This window comes from Cololabis saira, chromosome 5, assembly GCF_033807715.1.
Source record: "Cololabis saira isolate AMF1-May2022 chromosome 5, fColSai1.1, whole genome shotgun sequence".
Taxonomy (NCBI): domain Eukaryota; kingdom Metazoa; phylum Chordata; class Actinopteri; order Beloniformes; family Belonidae; genus Cololabis; species Cololabis saira.
The window spans coordinates 50,025,050-50,043,678 of NC_084591.1; the positions used below are offsets into that span (position 1 = coordinate 50,025,050).

At 49.0% G+C, this 18,629-nt stretch overlaps 1 protein-coding gene across 1 annotated transcript in view; it reads right to left on the reverse strand.

The window, feature by feature from the left end:
* The window catches only part of lonp2 (lon peptidase 2, peroxisomal), a 176,563-nt gene that overhangs the window by 25,217 nt on the left and 132,717 nt on the right, over nt 1-18,629 (reverse strand). Inside the window, exons 12-13 of the mRNA XM_061722335.1 lie at nt 8,532-8,658; nt 889-1,013 (exon numbers count right to left, since the gene is read on the reverse strand). Of these exons, the coding sequence (XP_061578319.1) occupies nt 889-1,013; nt 8,532-8,658 (252 nt within the window). The remainder of the gene's footprint in view (nt 1-888; nt 1,014-8,531; nt 8,659-18,629) is intronic.

An 18,629-nucleotide genomic window follows, 5' to 3' on the forward strand; every position in this document is an offset into this window, starting at 1 on the left:
ATATTTGGAAGTGTTGTGAACGAGATACAGTACAACTTTAATATTTGCGCCTTATTTTGCCGCTCGTTTTTTTTTTATCTGCTACTTTAATGTCTGATATCAACCCAGTACAAGATCATCGGATCAGTCTAATATTCTTTTTTTCCATTCCAAAAAGACTTCAATAATAACAATAACAGTATTATTAAGCAAAGAAGCAGGTTTTATTTTAATTTTAAATTTCAGTTTATCCGATGGGAAAACGGCGTTGGCAGTTCTGCAGTGACCGACGACTCTAAATCTCTGACTCACCACCAGAGAGGAGAGCTATGTATTATTATTATATTATATTATTAGCTATGAGAGCCAAATCTGGCGAGAGTGTGTTGCTCAGACAGAGACAGGTCTCAAACAAAGTTAATTTTCTCCTAATCTGTCGGTCTGAAAATTTCCATTTTGGTGTCAGAATGTTCAGAAGGTTTGTGGCTTTTGAAAAATGGGTCCCATATTTACTTAGGTTATTATGGGGCGAAGGAATTGGTAATAATCTGTGCTCACGTTCACTTTTCCCATAGGACTCAATAGACTCAGGACCTGCCGTTAGCCTACTAAAGGGGCGGGGCAGTGGGGAAACCCACGTGACACAGATACAGGAAACACAAGCGTAGTGGGGTAGTTTATAGAACGTCTCTGACTATATGCACTTTGTTCCCTCCAGTTCTGCAGCTTGAAAGCCCCGCCCACTGCAGGCCCCGCCCACTGCAGGCGTCGACAGACTTTAGCAAGCAGCAGTGCAGGAGTCCCGAGTCTCCACAGGCCATTTTGGACGCTTTCAGTGTGAATCCAATGACTTGATCTGTGGTGTCCAGCAGAATCCTGCATCTCCCAGCCCAGGTTGTCCCCTCTCACCTTCCTCCGGAGCCACACTCTCCGTCCTGGGGAGTCTGCGGCCCTCAGCGACCCTCACGGCCACCGCTCGGCAGAGGGCCCCGATCTTCCTCTCCAGAGACCGCACGCCGGCCTCCCGGGTGTACCTGGGAGAGACGCAGACATTAGTAACACCTTTATTCCACATATTAAAAACATAACAAAGATAGGTATTCACCATCTTAAGAACAGCGAGAGTCTGCGCGTTTCTCTCTCAGGCTAGTACGGAGGTGCTAATGCTTTTATCTTATGTCGTTTCGATTATTGTAATGCCTGCTCTCTGGTCTTCCCAAAAAGAACAGTGTAGCAAGGCTAGTGCTACGGGGGTCACCCGACAGGACAGAGGACACAAGGTTTAGTGCAGGAACTCCTTTATTTCACCCAGACACACGTGCACCAGCAGGACCTTCAGCAGAGCCCTCTCCCAGCAGACCTCTTGCTGGTGTACAGCTGCTCTTTATGACGGCAGGCAGGGTGGAGAGGCTGATTGGGCACAGGTGTGCCCAATTAGCTGAGTGGCTGCTCCTCCACCCTGCCACAAAATGTATAACCTACAACTATTACAGAATTCAGCTGCACGCGTGCTGACGAGGACCAGAGGGCGGGAGCACATTACACCTGTTTTAAAATCGCTGCATTGGCTCCCCGTGCACTTCAGGATCGATTTTAAGGTTCTTTTACTAGTTTTTAAGTGTTTTAATGGTCTTGGGCCTTCTTATTTGTCTGCACTGCTTTTACCCTATCGACCCTCGTGGACCCTGAGGTCCTCCGGCCTTTTAATAATACCAAAAGTTAGAACCAGGACACACGGGGAGGTTAATTCAGTTATTATGGTCCCCGATTGTGGAACAGCCTCCCGGAGAACCTCAGGAGAACCTCAGGAGAACCTCAGGAACCTCAGGAACCTCAGGCGAACCTCAGGAGAACCTCAGGCGAACCTCAGGAACCTCAGGTGAACCTCAGGAGAACCTCAGGAACCTCAGGAACCTCAGGAGAACCTCAGGAGAACCTCAGGAGAACCTGAGGAGAACCTCAGGAGAACCTCAGGAACCTCAGGCGAACCTCAGGAGAACCTCAGGAGAACCTCAGGCGAACCTCAGGAACCTCAGGTGAACCTCAGGAACCTCAGGAGAACCTCAGGGGAACCTCAGGGGAACCTCAGGGGAACCTCAGGAGAACCTCAGGGGAACCTCAGGAGAACCTCAGGAGAACCTCAGGAGAACCTCAGGAGAACCTCAGGAACCTCAGGCGAACCTCAGGAGAACCTCAGGAGAACCTCAGGCGAACCTCAGGAACCTCAGGTGAACCTCAGGAACCTCAGGTGAACCTCAGGAACCTCAGGAGAACCTCAGGGGAACCTCAGGGGAACCTCAGGGTAACCTCAGGAGAACCTCAGGGGAACCTCAGGGGAACCTCAGAAGAACCTCAGGGGAACCTCAGGGGAACCTCAGGGGAACCTCAGAAGAACCTCAGGGGAACCTCAGGGGAACCTCAGGGGAACCTCAGGAGAACCTCAGGAGAACCTCAGGCGAACCTCAGGAACCTCAGGAACCTCAGGAGAACCTCAGGGGAACCTCAGGAACCTCAGGAACCTCAGGAGAACCTCAGGAGAACCTCAGGAACCTCCGGAGAACCTCAGGAGAACCTCAGGGGAACCTCAGGAACCTCAGGAGAACCTCAGGGGAACCTCAGGAACCTCCGGAGAACCTCAGGAGAACCTCAGGAACCTCAGGAGAACCTCAGGGGAACCTCAGGGGAACCTCAGGAGAACCTCAGGCGAACCTCAGGAGAACCTCAGGCGAACCTCAGGAGAACCTCAGGGGAACCTCAGGAACCTCAGGAACCTCAGGAGAACCTCAGGGGAACCTCAGGAACCTCAGGAGAACCTCAGGGGAACCTCAGGAACCTCAGGAGAACCTCAGGGGAACCTCAGGAACCTCCGGAGAACCTCAGGAGAACCTCAGGAGAACCTCGGGGGAACCTCAGGAACCTCAGGAGAACCTCAGGAACCTCAGGAGAACCTCGGGGGAACCTCAGGAACCTCAGGAACCTCAGGAGAACCTCAGGGGAACCTCAGGAGAACCTCAGGGGAACCTCAGGCGAACCTCAGGAGAACCTCAGGTGAACCTCAGGTGAACCTCAGGTGAACCTCAGGCGAACCTCAGGAGAACCTCAGGAACCTCAGGAGAACCTCAGGAACCTCAGGAGAACCTCAGGTGAACATCAGGAGAACCTAAGGAGAACCTCAGGAGAACCTCAGGAACCTCAGGGGAGCCTCAGGAGAACCTCAGGAACCTCAGGAGAACCTCAGGGGAACCTCAGGAGAACCTCAGGAGAACCTCAGGTGAACCTCAGGAGAACCTCAGGAACCTCAGGAGAACCTCAGGGGAACCTCAGGAGAACCTCAGGAACCTCAGGAGAACCTCAGGGGAACCTCAGGAGAACCTCAGGAGAACCTCAGGAACCTTAGGAGAACCTCAGGGGAACCTCAGGAACCTCAGGGGAACCTCAGGAGAACCTCAGGAACCTCAGGGGAACCTCAGGGGAACCTCAGGGGAACCTCAGGTGAACCTCAGGAGAACCTCAGGAGAACCTCAGGAACCTCAGGAGAACCTCAGGGGAACCTCAGGAACCTCAGGGGAACCTCAGGAGAACCTCAGGGGAACCTCAGGAACCTCAGGGGAACCTCAGGAGAACCTCAGGGGAACCTCAGGAACCTCAGGGGAACCTCAGGAGAACCTCAGGGGAACCTCAGGAACCTCAGGGGAACCTCAGGAGAACCTCAGGGGAACCTCAGGAGAACCTCAGGTGAACCTCAGGAGAACCTCAGGAGAACCTCAGGTGAACCTCAGGAGAACCTCGGGAGAACCCCGGGAGAACCTCAGGCGAACCTCAGGAGAACCTCAGGAACCTCAGGAGAACCTCAGGTGAACCTCAGGTGAACCTCAGGAGAACCTCAGGAGAACCTCAGGAGAACCTCAGGAACCTCAGGAGAACCTCAGGTGAACCTCAGGTGAACCTCAGGAGAACCTCAGGAGAACCTCAGGAGAACCTCAGGAACCTCAGGGGAACCTCAGGAGAACCTCAGGGGAACCTCAGGAGAACCTCAGGTGAACCTCAGGGGAACCTCAGGAGAACCTCAGGTGAACCTCAGGGGAACCTCAGGAGAACCTCAGGGGAACCTCAGGGGAACCTCAGGAGAACCTCAGGTGAACCTCAGGGGAACCTCAGGAGAACCTCAGGAGAACCTCAGGAGAACCTCAGGAGAACCTCAGGGGAACCTCAGGAGAACCTCAGGAGAACCTCAGGGGAACCTCAGGAGAACCTCAGGGGAACCTCAGGAGAACCTCAGGGGAACCTCAGGAGAACCTCAGGGGAACCTCAGGGGAACCTCAGGCGAACCTCAGGGGAACCTCAGGGCTGCAGAGACTGTTGATGTTTTTAAAAAGAGGCTCAAGACCCATCTCTTTAATCAGGCTTTTAACTGACTCATTTAACTCTTTATACTTTTCTATGCTCACCCCTATTTTTATTGGATCTTACTACTCTGTCTTATATTAATCTTTAGTTTAGTTTATCCTGTTATCTCATTGTTTTATCTCAATGTTATATTTAAATGTTTTAGTCGTTATTTATGGTCTATTTTATACATTCTATTGTTTTATACTCTCAGTTTCTAATATCTTGCTTTCTAGACCTACTCTTAGGATTTTACGTTATACTGTACTTCTATACTTTTTTAGTGTGTATTTTAACTTCATAGCCTCTTATCCTGCTTTCTTTTAGCTTTTTAGCTTTGTGCTGCATTTTTATGCATGAAAAGTGCTATACATAATACTAATAACGTTCAGGAGAGATGGGGTGTCTGGTGCTGGGCGTGGAGCTGCCGTCACTGAGCCGTGGTCACAACGCTGCACCAACATGGGAACATTTTCTCACAAACAAACTTCCATCACCACCAGAATAAACGCCTCCTCTTTGACTCGTAACCATAGCGATCCCTCCTGGTTGTGAAAGTGACTGGGATCTTGTGGAAGTCGTGCTTGATATAAGACAAAACCTACGGAAGAGTATTAGGGCCAGGCAGGAGAAAAATAAAAATAACATTTTAGAGGAGGAAGATTTTTTTTTTTCATTATGCACTTCGAGAAAAAAGTCGAAATGTCGAGAAAAAAGTTGAAATGTTGAGATTAATGTTGTTGTTCTTTTCTCCCTTCCTTCCTTCTTTCTTTCCTTCTTTTCATTCTTCCTTCCTTCCTTCTTTCCTCCCTTCTTCCCTTCCTCCTTCCTTGACCCGAAGACAGCACAAGGGTTAATAACCAGATCCCAACTAAGCCATTTTTTCCAGACAAACACTGGAAAAAGCAGCGGCGCTGATGTGAGTGTTGAACTGCAGCGGGAAGAAAGAAGGATGCCCTCTGTAAACAGAATATCACCCAGTGAGGAGCCCAGACCTGCCAAATGACTCAACAACACATGAGGAAGACCGGGAGTTGAATTCCAGGGTAGCCTCAGCTGTGAGCTGCCAACCGACACCCATCCAAGAATGTAACCACTTAAGATGCCCTTAAACAAGAACATGTGTATGTATACTGAGAAGGCTTTTGACCTGAGCACTCAGATCAGAGGGTACAGAACACGGTCCCCTGCTCTCATACCTATAACACATCTATATATCAACAAGCCACACATATAATCTAATCCAGACTGACACTTTTATGACATGAATGGAATCGCCATGTTCAGAAAGAATGTGGGTCCGTCTGAGTAACTGAGTGTTAGCAAAAGTTCAAGGAAATCCAAGGGGAGTGGGGATGGCATTAGACGACACCGTGATGCATGATACCTGCTCTGTGGGCTTAGCGCTAACCAACCATGCAGACTCAACAGATGAAAAATGTGGGAAAAACTCGACACATGGAAAAGATTGAAGCTAGCCTTGAAGCTTGATTGAAGCTAGCCCTTTTTTGATCATCCGTTCCCACAGTCATTCAACGTTTCTCAAAGTCAAAGTCGTCTTTATTGTCAATTTTTCAACATGAGCTAGACATACAGAAAAAAAAAAATCCAAAAACGTATCTCTCTAAGCCACGGTGGGAACTAGGGCCATGCAGGAGTGCATGCTAGTCAAAGTTTGTCCATAACGAACACCATGTTCAAACATAAGGGTGACCATCAGGCCGTATGTTTTGGACACTGTGAAGAGAGGGGCTGAGCTGTCAACTGATCACCACCTGGTGGTGAGTTGGATGCGCTGGCGGAGGAGGAGGTTGGACAGACCGGGCAGACGGTGGAAGGAATACTTCGAGGATCTCCTCAACCCGACTGACATGCCTTCCACTGAGGAAGCAGAGAGTGGGGACTCGGAGACGTGCTCATCCATCACCCAAGCCGAGGTCACTGAGGTAGTTCATAAGCTCCTCAGTGGCAATGGGGGTGGATGAGATCCGCCCTGAGTACCTCAAGTCTCTGGATGTCGTAGGGCTGTCTTGGTTGACACGCCTCTGCGACATCGCATGGAGGAAGGGGAGAGTACCGTTGGAGTGGCAAACCGGGGTGGTGGTCCCTCTGTTTAAAAAGGGGGACCGGAGAGTGTGTTCCAACTATAGGGGAATCACAATTGTCAGCCTCCCCGGGAAAGTCTACTCCAGGGTACTGGAGAGGAGAATACGGCCGATAGTTGAACCTCGGATTCAGGAGGAACAATGCGGTTTTCGTCCCGGTCGTGGAACACTGGACCAGCTCTACACCCTCCGGAGGGTGCTCGAGGGTTCATGGGAATTTGCCCAACCAGTCTACATGTGCTTTGTGGATCTGGAGAAGTCATTTGACCGTGTCCCTCGTGTCATTCTGTGGGGGCTCAGTGAGTATGGAGTCCGGGGCCCTCTATTAAGGGCTGTCCGGTCTCTGTATGATCGGAGCAGGTGTCTGGTTCGCATTGCCGGCAATAGGTCAGACTTGTTCCTAGTGCATGTTGGACTCCGGCAGGGCTGCCCTTTGTCACCGGTCCTGTTCATAATTTTTATAGACAGGATTTCTACGCGTAGCCAGGGGCTGGAGGGGATCCGGTTTGGGAACCACAGGATTTCATCTCTGCTTTTTGCGGATGATGTTGTCATGTTGGCTTCATCGGACCGGGACCTTCAGCATGTATTGGGGCGGTTTGAGGCCGAGTGCGACGCGGCAGGGATGAGAATCCGCACCTCCTAAACCGAGGCCATGGTTCTCCATCGGGAAAGGGTGGCATGCCTTCTCCGGGTGGGTGGAGAAGTCCTGCCTCAGGTGGAGGAGTTCAAGTATCTCAGGGTCTTGTTCACGAGTGAGGGAACGATGGAGCGTGAGATTGACAGACGGATCGGTGCAGGTCGATGTATCGGACCGTCGTGGTGAAGAAGGAGCTGAGTCGAAAGGCGAAGCTCTCGATTTACCGGTCAATCTAGGCACCTACCCTCACCTATGGTCATGAACTTTGGGTAGTGACCGAAAGGACAAGATCGCGGATACAAGCGGCCGAGATGAGTTTCCTCCGCAGGGTGGCTGGACGCTCCCTTAGAGATGAGTTTCCTCCGCAGGGTGGCTGGACGCTCCCTTAGAGATGAGTTCCCTCCCTCAGAGATGAGTTTCCTCCCCAGGGTGGCTGGACGCTCCCTTAGAGATGAGTTTCCTCTGCAGGGTGGCTGGACACTCCCTTAGAGATGAGGTCCCTCCGCAGGGTGGCTGGACTAGGGAGGTGTTCCAGCGCATGTCCCTCCTCCCTAGGGAGGTGTTCCAGGCATGTCCCTCCTCCCTAGGGAGGTGTTCCAGGTATGTCCCTCCTCCCTAGGGAGGTGTTCCAGGCATGTCACTCCTCCCTAGGGAGGTGTTCCAGCGCATGTCCCTCCTCCCTAGGGAGGAGTTCCAGGCATGTCCCTCGTCCCTAGGGAGGTGTTCCAGGCATGTCCCTCCGGGAGGAGACCACGGGGAAGACCCAGGACACGCTGGAGAGACTATGTCTCTGGGCTGGCCTGGGAACGCCTCGGACTCCCCTCGGAAAAGCTGGAGGAAGAGATGGAGGAAGAGCTGGAGGAAGAGATGTAGGAAGAGATGGATGAAGAGCTGGAGGAAGAGATGGAGGAAGAACTGGAGGAAGAGATGGAGGAAGAGATGGAGGAAGAGCTGGAGGAAGAGCTGGAGGAAGAGATGGAGGAAGAGCTGGAGGAAGAGATGGAGGAAGTGTCTGGGGTGAAGGAAGTCTGGGCATCTCTGTTGAGACTGCTGCCCCGCGCGACCCGGGAACGGATAAGCGGCGGACGACGGATGGATAGATGGATAGATGGATGGATGGATGGATGGATGGATGGATGGAGAAATAGTCCCTTCTCCCCTTGTGTGTCTGCCTGTCGCGCACGGGTACGTGTGCGCATGTTGTCTGTTTATTTTTAGCCAGTTGTCGCATCAGAAGTGTAGCCTTAAAGCAGGAAAGTCATGCTGAGTTTCAACAGCTGAAGTTGATTAAAAACTCTCTCCAGGCTGCATGGATGAGGCCAGACTACCAAACCTCACCTTGCTCTACAGGCAATCATCCATAAACACACAACTCCTGCAGCTGTGCTGCAGACACTTTGATTCCATTTGTGTGAGCGTACCTGCAGATGATGTCCTGCGTGGTTTCCTGAGGGATGTGCAGCTGCTGCGGTGTCAGTCCATGCTGCTCCAGCTGGTTGGGGATCAGGTGACGGTGCGCTATCTCCACCTTTTCCTCCTGGGTATATCCTGAAACATAGTGCAGCTAAAAAAAATGTCCAAATCTTCCTTTTTACCTCAACTCTGATCTCCTCTATCCTCTGAATAGCTTGTAAAAGGGTGACGTTAGGGTTGCCAACCATCCCTTGAAAAACGGAATCATCCCGTATTTATAAACTTAAGTATGCATCCCGTATTGAGCTGGAAAGGGACACACTTTGTCCCGTATTACTGTGAGAGTCATAAAATAGTCATAAAATGCCAATGGAAAATGGCATTGAGCTGTTGAGTTCATAATTCATAATTATAATTCATAAGTTCATAATTACCGGAGTCAAATTCCTTGTTGGACAATGTTCGAACCTGGCCAATAAAGATGATTCTGATTCTGAAAAGTTATTAGTTTCTGTTTTACTACAACTGTAGCCTACAGTCATGGCCTTTTGTGCATAATGAAAAAAAAATCTTCTTCCTCTAAAATATTATTTTTATTTTTCTCCTGCCTGGCCCTAATACTCTTCCGTAAGAACACTGCCAAAAAGAAATAAATAAATAAAAAGAAAATGTTTGATGTTTGCCCAAAAGCACTTAGCATTGAGCAATGCTAATGGGAAAATGTTTATAGAGCCATGGAAGTTGAACTATGGACCCCAAGAACCATGGACCACTGGTTCTTGGGGTAACTGTACCAAATATTAATGTCCATAGACCACTGGTTCTTGGTAACTGTACCAAATATTAATGTCCATGGACCACTGGTTCTTGGTAACTGTACCAAATATTAATGTCCATGGACCACTGGTTCTTGGTAACTGTACCAAATATTAATGTCCATGGACCACTGGTTCTTGGGGTAACTGTACCAAATATTATTGTCCATGGACCACTGGTTCATGAGGTAACTGTACCAAATATTAATGTCCATGGACCACTGGTTCTTAGGGTAACTGTGCCAAATATGAATGTCCATAGACCACTGGTTCTTGGTAACTGTACCAAATATTAATGTCCATGGACCACTGGTTCTTGGTAACTGTACCAAATATTAATGTCCATAGACCACTGGTTCTTGGCAACTGTACCAAATATTAATGTCCATGGACCACTGGTTCTTGGTAACTGTACCAAATATTAATGTCCATGGACCACTGGTTCTTGGTAACTGTACCAAATATTAATGTCCATGGACCACTGGTTCTTGGTAACTGTACCAAATATTAATGTCCATGGACCACTGGTTCTTAGGGTAACTGTGCCAAATATTAATGTCCATAGACCACTGGTTCTTGGTAACTGTACCAAATATTAATGTCCATGGACCACTGGTTGTTGGGATAACTACCAAATATTAATGTCCATGGACCACTGGTTCTTGGGGTAACTGTACCAAATATTAATGTCCATCGACCACTGGTTGTTGGGGTAACTGTACCAAATATTAATGTCCATGGACCACTGGTTCTTGGGGTAACTGTACAGGTCACTGTCAAGTCCAACTGCCTTTAATTTAAGCCCATAATCAGCTGTTATCCCGTCTTATCCACTAGTTGCAGCTGTTTTTGCTGATGTTTTGCCACTCAGTGTGAGTAAGGGGGCTGGTCCAGGGGGGAAGTGACGTCAATGCAGACCCTCTATACTAGAAAAATCCTAGCAAATCAACCAGAGTCTCAAAGCTCACACCCGGCATCCCACAGACGTGTGAGTGGAAGCAGCTCTGGACAGAAGGTCAGAAAGGGCTTTATGAAGTCATAGCTGCCCCAGGAGGTCTGACCTGTCCTGAACTCCAAGAGTTCACTTACTTGTTCTAGCAGCACTGATAATGTTGAGAGGCCGTGTCCTTCAGAGACCTAATCATTGTTTATCTGCTAGCATCTTAAGTACATTGTGTCTGTCTCTGCACCTCAAATTCAATTCAATTTCAATTCAATTTTATTTATATAGCGTCTATTACAACAGAAGTTGTCTCTAGGATCTTTCCAGAGACCCAGAACATGAACCCCCGAGCAATTATTAAATAAACAAAGGCAGGTAAAAACTCCCCTACTGGGAGAAAAACTTTAAGCCAAACAGTGGCAAGAAAAACTCCCCTTTAGGAGGAAGAAACCTGGACCAGGACCTGGATCATAAGGGGGTAGAAACCTGGACCAGGACCTGGATCATAAGGGGGGTAGAAACCTGGACCAGGACCTGGATCATAAGGGGGAAGAAACCTGGACCAGGACCTGGATCATAAGGAGAATCCTGGACCAGGACCTGGATCATAAGGGGGGGGACCTCCTGCATGGGGTGCAAATGATGATCAGATTTCATTTTATGGCAAATTAATTTAGAATAAAAAAACATATAAACAAACAAACACATATTCAAACTGTTTAACTAGAAACGTTGATTACGGTTTTTAGCAAATTCATGTCTAGCCAACAAAAACAAAATCAATTAAAGCTGCAAGCAGCGATGAACGGGCCCTCGCACTCACGGCCACCGCCCCCCACAAGCATATCAGAAATGACACCACCCACGACTTCCTATGTCAAAACATTCAAATGTTATAGCAGGAAATAGGGACAACCAATCAGAGGAAGGGGCGGGGCTAATTCAGGCCAATGAGGCTCAAGGACTCAATACAGAGTCAGATGACACCACCCACTACTCTCTATGTCAAAACATTCAAAAGTTATAGCAGGAAATAGGGACAACCAATCAGAAGAAGGGGCGGGGCTAATTCAGGCCAATGAAGGTCAAGGAGTCCATACAGAGTCTGATGACACCACCCACTACTCTCTATGTCAAAACATTCAAAAGTTACAACAGGAAATAGGGACAACCAATCAGAAGAAGGGGCAGGGCTAATTTTCACCAATTATGGTTCAATTCAATTCAATTTTAATTCAATTTTATTTATATAGCGTCTAATACAACAAAAGTTGTCTCTAGACGCTTTCCAGAGACCCATACCCAGAACATGACCCCCGAGCAGTTATTACATAAACAATGGCAGGTAAAAACTCCCCTAGTGGGAGAAAAACCTCAAGCCAAACAGTGGCAAGGAAAAACTCCCCTTTAGGAGGGAAGAAACCTGGAGCAGGACCAGGCTCATAAGGGGGGACCCTCCTGCCGAGGGCCAGACTGGTGGGTCAGGGACGGCAGCAGCAAAGCAGGCAAGTGGAAGCAGCAACGGGATGACCGGGGGTGGGGACAGCAGGCAGGTGGAAGCAGCAGCGGGATGACCAGGGGTGGGTACCGCAGGCCAGCATGCAGCTCCCGAAGCTCCGGCCCAATCATCAAGTCCCAGGTTGGGGTGCAGGGTCGGGGAAAGGTTGAGAAGGGGCAGGGCCAGGGAGAGGAGTCTTGAGGGACGAACCTTCTCCCCCGCCCAAAAGGGGCCGTTACCCTGCCCCCCTCACTCCCACACTGCAGGTTCCGGTGTCCGGCAAAGGATGCTGCAACATGGACAAAAGAGAGAAAAGGGAGGAGAAGGGGGGGCCAGCACAAGAAACTACAGGAACGACTCTGGCACACTAGAGTTTACACTACCTAGAGATTTACCAACACCAGCTAGAGGTTTACTAAACACTAACTATAGGCTACACTAAACAGAAATGTTTTAAGTTTAGTTTTAAAGGTGGAGGTGGTGTCAGCCTCCTTAACCCAGATTGGAAGTTGGTTCCATAGTAATGGTGCCTGATAGCAGAACGCCCGCCCTCCAAATCTACATTTGGATACTCTAGGAACTACGAATAAACCTGCACTCTGAGAACGGAGAGCTCTGACAGGAACATAAGGCACTATCAGGTCTTGCAAATAATGCAGAGCTAAGCCGTTTTGGGCTTTATACGCAAGTAATACAATTTTAAATTGGATTCTGAATTTTACGGGTAGCCAATGGAGCGACGCTAACACTGGAGAGACGTGGTCTCTCCTGCTGATTCCTGTCAGCACTCGTGCTGCTGCATTCTGGATCAGCTGGAGCCTATTCAGCAAATTACTTGGACATCCTGCTAACAACACATTACAGTAATCTAGTCTAGAAGATACAAACGCATGAACCAGTTTTTCTGCATCACTCTGCGAGAGGATTTTCCTAATCTTTGCAATATTACGGAGATGGAAAAATGCTATTTTACAAACCTGATTGACATATGGTTTAAATGACAAATCCTGATCGAAAATAACACCAAGGTTTCTCACAGTTGCACTGGAAGCCATCGCAACACCATCTAATCCCTTCCTAAAATGCTCTGGACCAAGAATGATAACCTCTGTTTTATCTGAATTTAGAAGCAAGAAATTTCTGGACATCCAGTCCTTGATGTCCCTAAGACATGCCTGAAGTTTAACCAACGGTTCTGTCTCATCCGGCTTCATAGACAAGTAGAGTTGCGTATCATCAGCATAACAATGAAAGTGTATGCCGTGATTCTGGATTATACTTCCCAATGGCTGCATGTATAAACTGAACAAGATTGGCCCTAGCACTGAACCCTGCGGAACACCATAACAGACCCTTCACTGTTCTGAAGAAACCTCATGTACATGAACAAACTGGAACCTGTCAGATAGATATGATTTAAACCAACGTAGAGCTGTCCCTTTAATCCCAACAACATGCTCTAACCTGTGCAGTAAAATGCCATGATCTATAGTGTCAAAAGCAGCACTGAGGTCCAGTAGAACCAGTATGGAAACTAATCCCTTATCTGAGGCCATAAGAAGGTCATTCGTGACTCGAACCAGTGCTGTCTCTGTGCTATGATGCATTCTGAACCCTGACTGAAAGACTTCAAACAGATCATTTCTATACAAATAGTCACATAGCTGGCTTGAAACTGCCTTTTCCAGAATTTTAGATACAAATGGAAGGTTGGAAATTGGTCTATAATTAGCTAAGGTTTCTGGGTCAAGAGAAGGTTTTTTAAGTAAAGGTTTAATTACTGCAACTTTGAAAACCTGTGGTACATATCCTAAACTTAGGGATAGGTTAATTTGGTCCAGTATTGTCGTACCAATAAGAGAAAAAATATGTTTGAATAGTCGAGTCGGGATGGGGTCTAAGATACATGTGGTTGACTTAGCTCTATTGACGAGTGAGGTCAGCTCAGGGAGGTCTACAGGATCAAAACAGTCTAGAGTCAAGTCAGAACCTAGGGAAGTCGCTAAAGCTGAAGAGACACCTACAACCGGCTGGTTGATTTCTTCCCTAATTCTCGTGATTTTACTGTTGAAGAAGCTCATAAAGTCCTCACTACTGAGAGCTGAAGGAATGCACGGCTCAACAGAGTTGTGACTCTTCGTCAGCCTGGCTACAGTGCTGAACAGAAAACGTGGGTTACTTTTGTTATCCTATATCAACGTTGAATAATAAGCTGTTCTGGCTTTGCGAATGGCTTTTTTATATACTATTAGAATATCTTTCCATTCACGATAAGAGTCTACAGATTTACAAGAGTACCACTTCCTTTCCATTTTACGCACGTTTTGTTTCAACATGCGGATATCTGAATTATACCAGGGAGTTAAGCTGTGGCTAGAAACCCTCCTTTTCAAAGGAGCAACTTCATCTAAAGCTGAATGCAACAAATCAGCAGTGTTACTAGCAAGGAAATCAACATCAGAGGTAGAACCCAGGTCACTGGCCTCGACTACATCACTATTTCGTCGTAAGATAAGCAATGGCCTCCCTAAATTTAACAATAACTTCATCAGACAAACATCTGCTAAAATAATACCTCCTATTTTGCACTTCAACATCAACAAAATTAAATTCAAACGTTATTAAGTAATGGTCGGATAAAAGGGAGTTTACAGGTGACACCAACAGATCATCAGTTTCAACACCGTAGGTGAGAACGAGATTGAGAGTATGATTAAAACAGTGCGTCGGTTTATCCACTTTTTGTGAGATACCCATTGATTCTAGAAGAGAATCGAAGGCTAATTTAAGATTATCGCTTTCAACATCCATATGAATGTTAAAATCACCCACTATGATGAATTTATCTGTGCTGATCAATAATCCAGAAAGGAAATCTGAAAATTCAGACAAAAACTCTAGATAAGCACCAGCAGGGGGCCGATACACTACCACTAACACAACTGGCTTCTCTGATTTCCAGCTCGGACATTTCAGACCAAGCGTGAGGCTTTCAAATGTATTATAATTGCACTTAGGTTAAATTTTTGTTTGGAGACCGGAGTTATAAATTGCTGCGACTCCTCCGCCTCGGCCCGTGCTTCTAGGAATGTGATGATTAAAGTAGCCGGGCGGACCTGATTCATTCAAACTAACATACTCTTCCTCCTGTAACCATGTTTCTGTTAAGCAGAAAATATCACTCCTGCTCTCTGTAATTATATCATTTACTAACAGAGACTTAGAGCTTAATGATCGTATATTTAGTAATCCGCATCTAATTTTTCGGTCTGTAATTGGTACCAAATGTACATTGGTTTTAATTTTTACAAGATTATTTTGGTTAACGCCTCTATAACGCCGCATCTGGTGAACTTTTGGAGGGCGGGGAACTGCAACCACTTCTATTTTGCTAGGCACCTGGCCAGAGTCGCCAATATCATGTAATCCTACAGTTTTAGAGTCGCTAATTACATAATGCAATCCTACAGTTTTATTGGCAGGCGTTGGTCCTCGAGAAGCAGCAGAGAAGTGTGTTAAACTACAGCTCTGCATCCTGGCCTGGACCCTGCATTGTCAGGGGGAGTGTCTAATAACATTGGCCAGATTTCTAGACATAGGAGCTGCACCATCCCGGGTGGGATGAATGCCGTCCCTTCTAATCAGACCGGGCTTTCCCCAGAACGTCTCCCAGTTGTCAATAAAGTCCACGTCGTTTTCTGAACACCACTGAGACAACCAGCGGCGGAGCGAGAGCATGCGGCTAAACATGTCATCGCTGGTCAGATTGGGGAGGGGACCAGAAAAACCTACGGAGTCCGACATACTTTTGGCGTAGTTACACACCGAGACAATATTCATTTTAGTTACTTCCGACTGGCGAAGACGGGAGTCATTAGCTCCAACATTGATGATAACTTTACCATATTTACGATTACCCTTTGCCAGTAGCTTCAAATTTGCTTCTATGTCACCCGCTCTGGCCCCCGGGATACACCTAACTATGGTCTCTGGAGTCGGCCTCACATGTCTCACAATAGAGTCTCCAATCACCAGGGTCGGTTTCTCAACGGGTGTGTCGCTGAGTGGGGAAAATCGGTTAGACACGTGAAGCGGGTGGTGGTGTTCCGTGAGCCCTTTAAGACTACGCTTCCTCCGAACCGTCACCCACCGGTCCTGACTGGCCGGCTGCTCGGGAGCTGCAGTGGAGCGGCTACGCTCAGCTGCTATGGGCTGGTCCGCCGCTAGCTTAGCCTTGGGACTCGGTCAAGGATTCAATACAGAGTCCCATGACACCACCCACGACTCTTTATGTCAAACCTTTCAAAAGTTATGGCAGAGAATAGTATTCTAGGGGGCGCTGTTGAGCCGTTAGGCCACGGCCATTAATGCAAACCATGAAATATCAAATGTATCGCCAGGCCTGGCTTGCATGCAAAATTTGGTTACTTTTTGGGCACGTTTAGGGGGGCAAAGAGGCCCTCCTTTCGTCAGAAGAATAAAAATAAAAAGAAAGAAAGAAAGAATTCCTACAGATACTATAGGGCCTTCGCACTGTAAGTGCTCGGGCCCCTAATTAAAGCTGCAAGCAGTGATGAACGGGCTTCCACGCTTGTGCACGTTCAGGCTGCAGTGGAAGCTTGTATGACTTGCATGTAGATTCTTCAGGCCTGGACATTTAGTAGATGACACCAGCAAGAAGAAATGGCATAAATTGCGCCAAAATGACACGATTAATTCAAAATGGCTGTGTGGCAGGGTGGAGGAGCTGCAGCCACTCAGGCTGATTAGGGCACAGGTGGGCCCAATCAGCCTCTCCACCCTGCCAGCCTTCATAAGGCATAGCTGCACAGCAGCAAGGGGGCCTGTGAAGCTGCTGTGAAGGTGCTCGTGCACGCGTGTGGGTGTTTTGGATTAATAAAAAGGGTCTGCATTAAACTCTGTGTCTCTCCATCCTGTCGGTCGGGCCCCCGTGGCACTCACCGTGCTACACTGGCACCCAACGTGGGGCCCGATGGGAGGAGAGGCATGGAGCGGGCCCTGGACGCGCTCGCCCAGGCCATTGCGGACCTGGCCGCCCTGCGCCGGGACCAGGGCGGGCATCAGCTCGCTGTGTTGGCGGCGCTGATGCCCGCGGACCGACCCACCCCTGCGCGAGGTTCGCAGCAGCAGCGCGGGAGGAGCTGGCGGCGCCGCAGCTGAGAGGCCGTGAGGCAGAAGCTGCGAGCCGCCAGGCGACGGCTCCCGAGGCGGCATGGCCAACGGAGCGACCCACCCCTGCACCCCGTCTGAGGTTCGCCGCAGCAGCGCTGGCGGTGCCGCAGCTTAGAGGCCGGGAGGCAGAAGCTGCGGGCCGCCAGGCGACGGCTCCTGGGACGGAGTCGGCGACGGAGACGGAGGAGGAGTTGGCTGGGGAGGCGGCTGCGCCTCCGCAGCCGCCAGCGGCGGCGGGTCCTGCAGAGACGGGGCCGGACAAGCGGCCAGAGCAGTGTGTCAAGGAGGAGGAGGCGGTCCTGGACGCACCAGCTCCAGAACGGGGCTGCGTCGTGAAGGAAGCGGTCCCGGAGGCGCACCGGCAGCTGGCGCGGGGCAGCGTCACGGAGGAGGAGGTCGTCCTGGACGCACCGTGTGGCCCGAGGCCACCATGGGCCCGGCCCCGAGAGCGGCTTCCACGGCGGGCGGGCCGACGCCGGGGACGACCCCCCCGACCAGGAAGGCCCGGAGGTTCCTCTCCCGCTCCGAGAGGGCGGGGGGGGAGTAGGCTCGGCCGGACAGACCCCGGCGCGAGTTTGGCGTTGGGGGTGTGTGGCAGGGTGGAGGAGCTGCAGCCACTCAGGCTGATTAGGGCACAGGTGGGCCCAATCAGCCTCTCCACCCTGCCAGCCTTCATAAGGCATAGCTGCACAGCAGCAAGGGGGCCTGTGAAGCTGCTGTGAAGGTGCTTGTGCACGCGTGTGGGTGTTTTGGATTAATAAAAAGGGTCTGCATTAAACTCTGTGTCTCTCCATCCTGTCCGTCGGGCCCCCGTGGCACTCACCGTGCTACAGGCTGACTTCCTGTTTGGTTTCGGCCATGACGCCAAGAGACTTTTCTTTAAGTTGGGCCATGATACAGATGTGTACCGATTTTCGTGCATGTACGTCAAACCGTATTGTGGGGCTTGAGGCACAAAGTTTTCTAGGGGGCGCTGTTGAGCCGTTAGGCCACACCCATTAATGCAAACCATTAAATATCACTTTTTTTGCCAGGCCTGACTTGGTGCAAAGTTTGGTGACTTTTGGGGCATGTTTAGGGGAAAAAGAGGCCCTGCTTTCGTCGGAAGAAAAATAAAAACAAGAAGAACTACTACAGATACAATAGGGCCCTAGCACTGTAAGTGCTTGGGCCCTAATAAGTGAACAACAACAGCGGCTGCTGGTCTTCTACTTTATTGGCTTGATTTTAACAGTTTTTATGCTCCGTTAAGTGTTGGATTACGTTTACAGGGTGTTTTACAGCCTGTAAAAAGCTTCCCTGCAGACCTGGCCGTGCTGACACGATTAAACTGTCAAGAGAAAATGTTCACTTCTCCACGGTAACATTTAAGTCAACAGGTGGTGGCAGTAAAGAAGCACAAAGCGTCGCAAAACCCCCCCAAAAACAAAAAAGAGCACAGACCAAATCAGCATTAATGCAGCGTGCTTCAAGATGGAAATGTTACCGGCTAGAGAGAGCCGGTACGACCTGAGAGACACTGCCATATATAATAGAATAACTAGGATAAATACTGAAGAAAGATGCATATAATACAACCAAAACTAGGATAAATACTAAAGAAAGATGCATATCGGCTGCAAGAGTTAAAATATGGAACAGCCTAAATAATGAATTA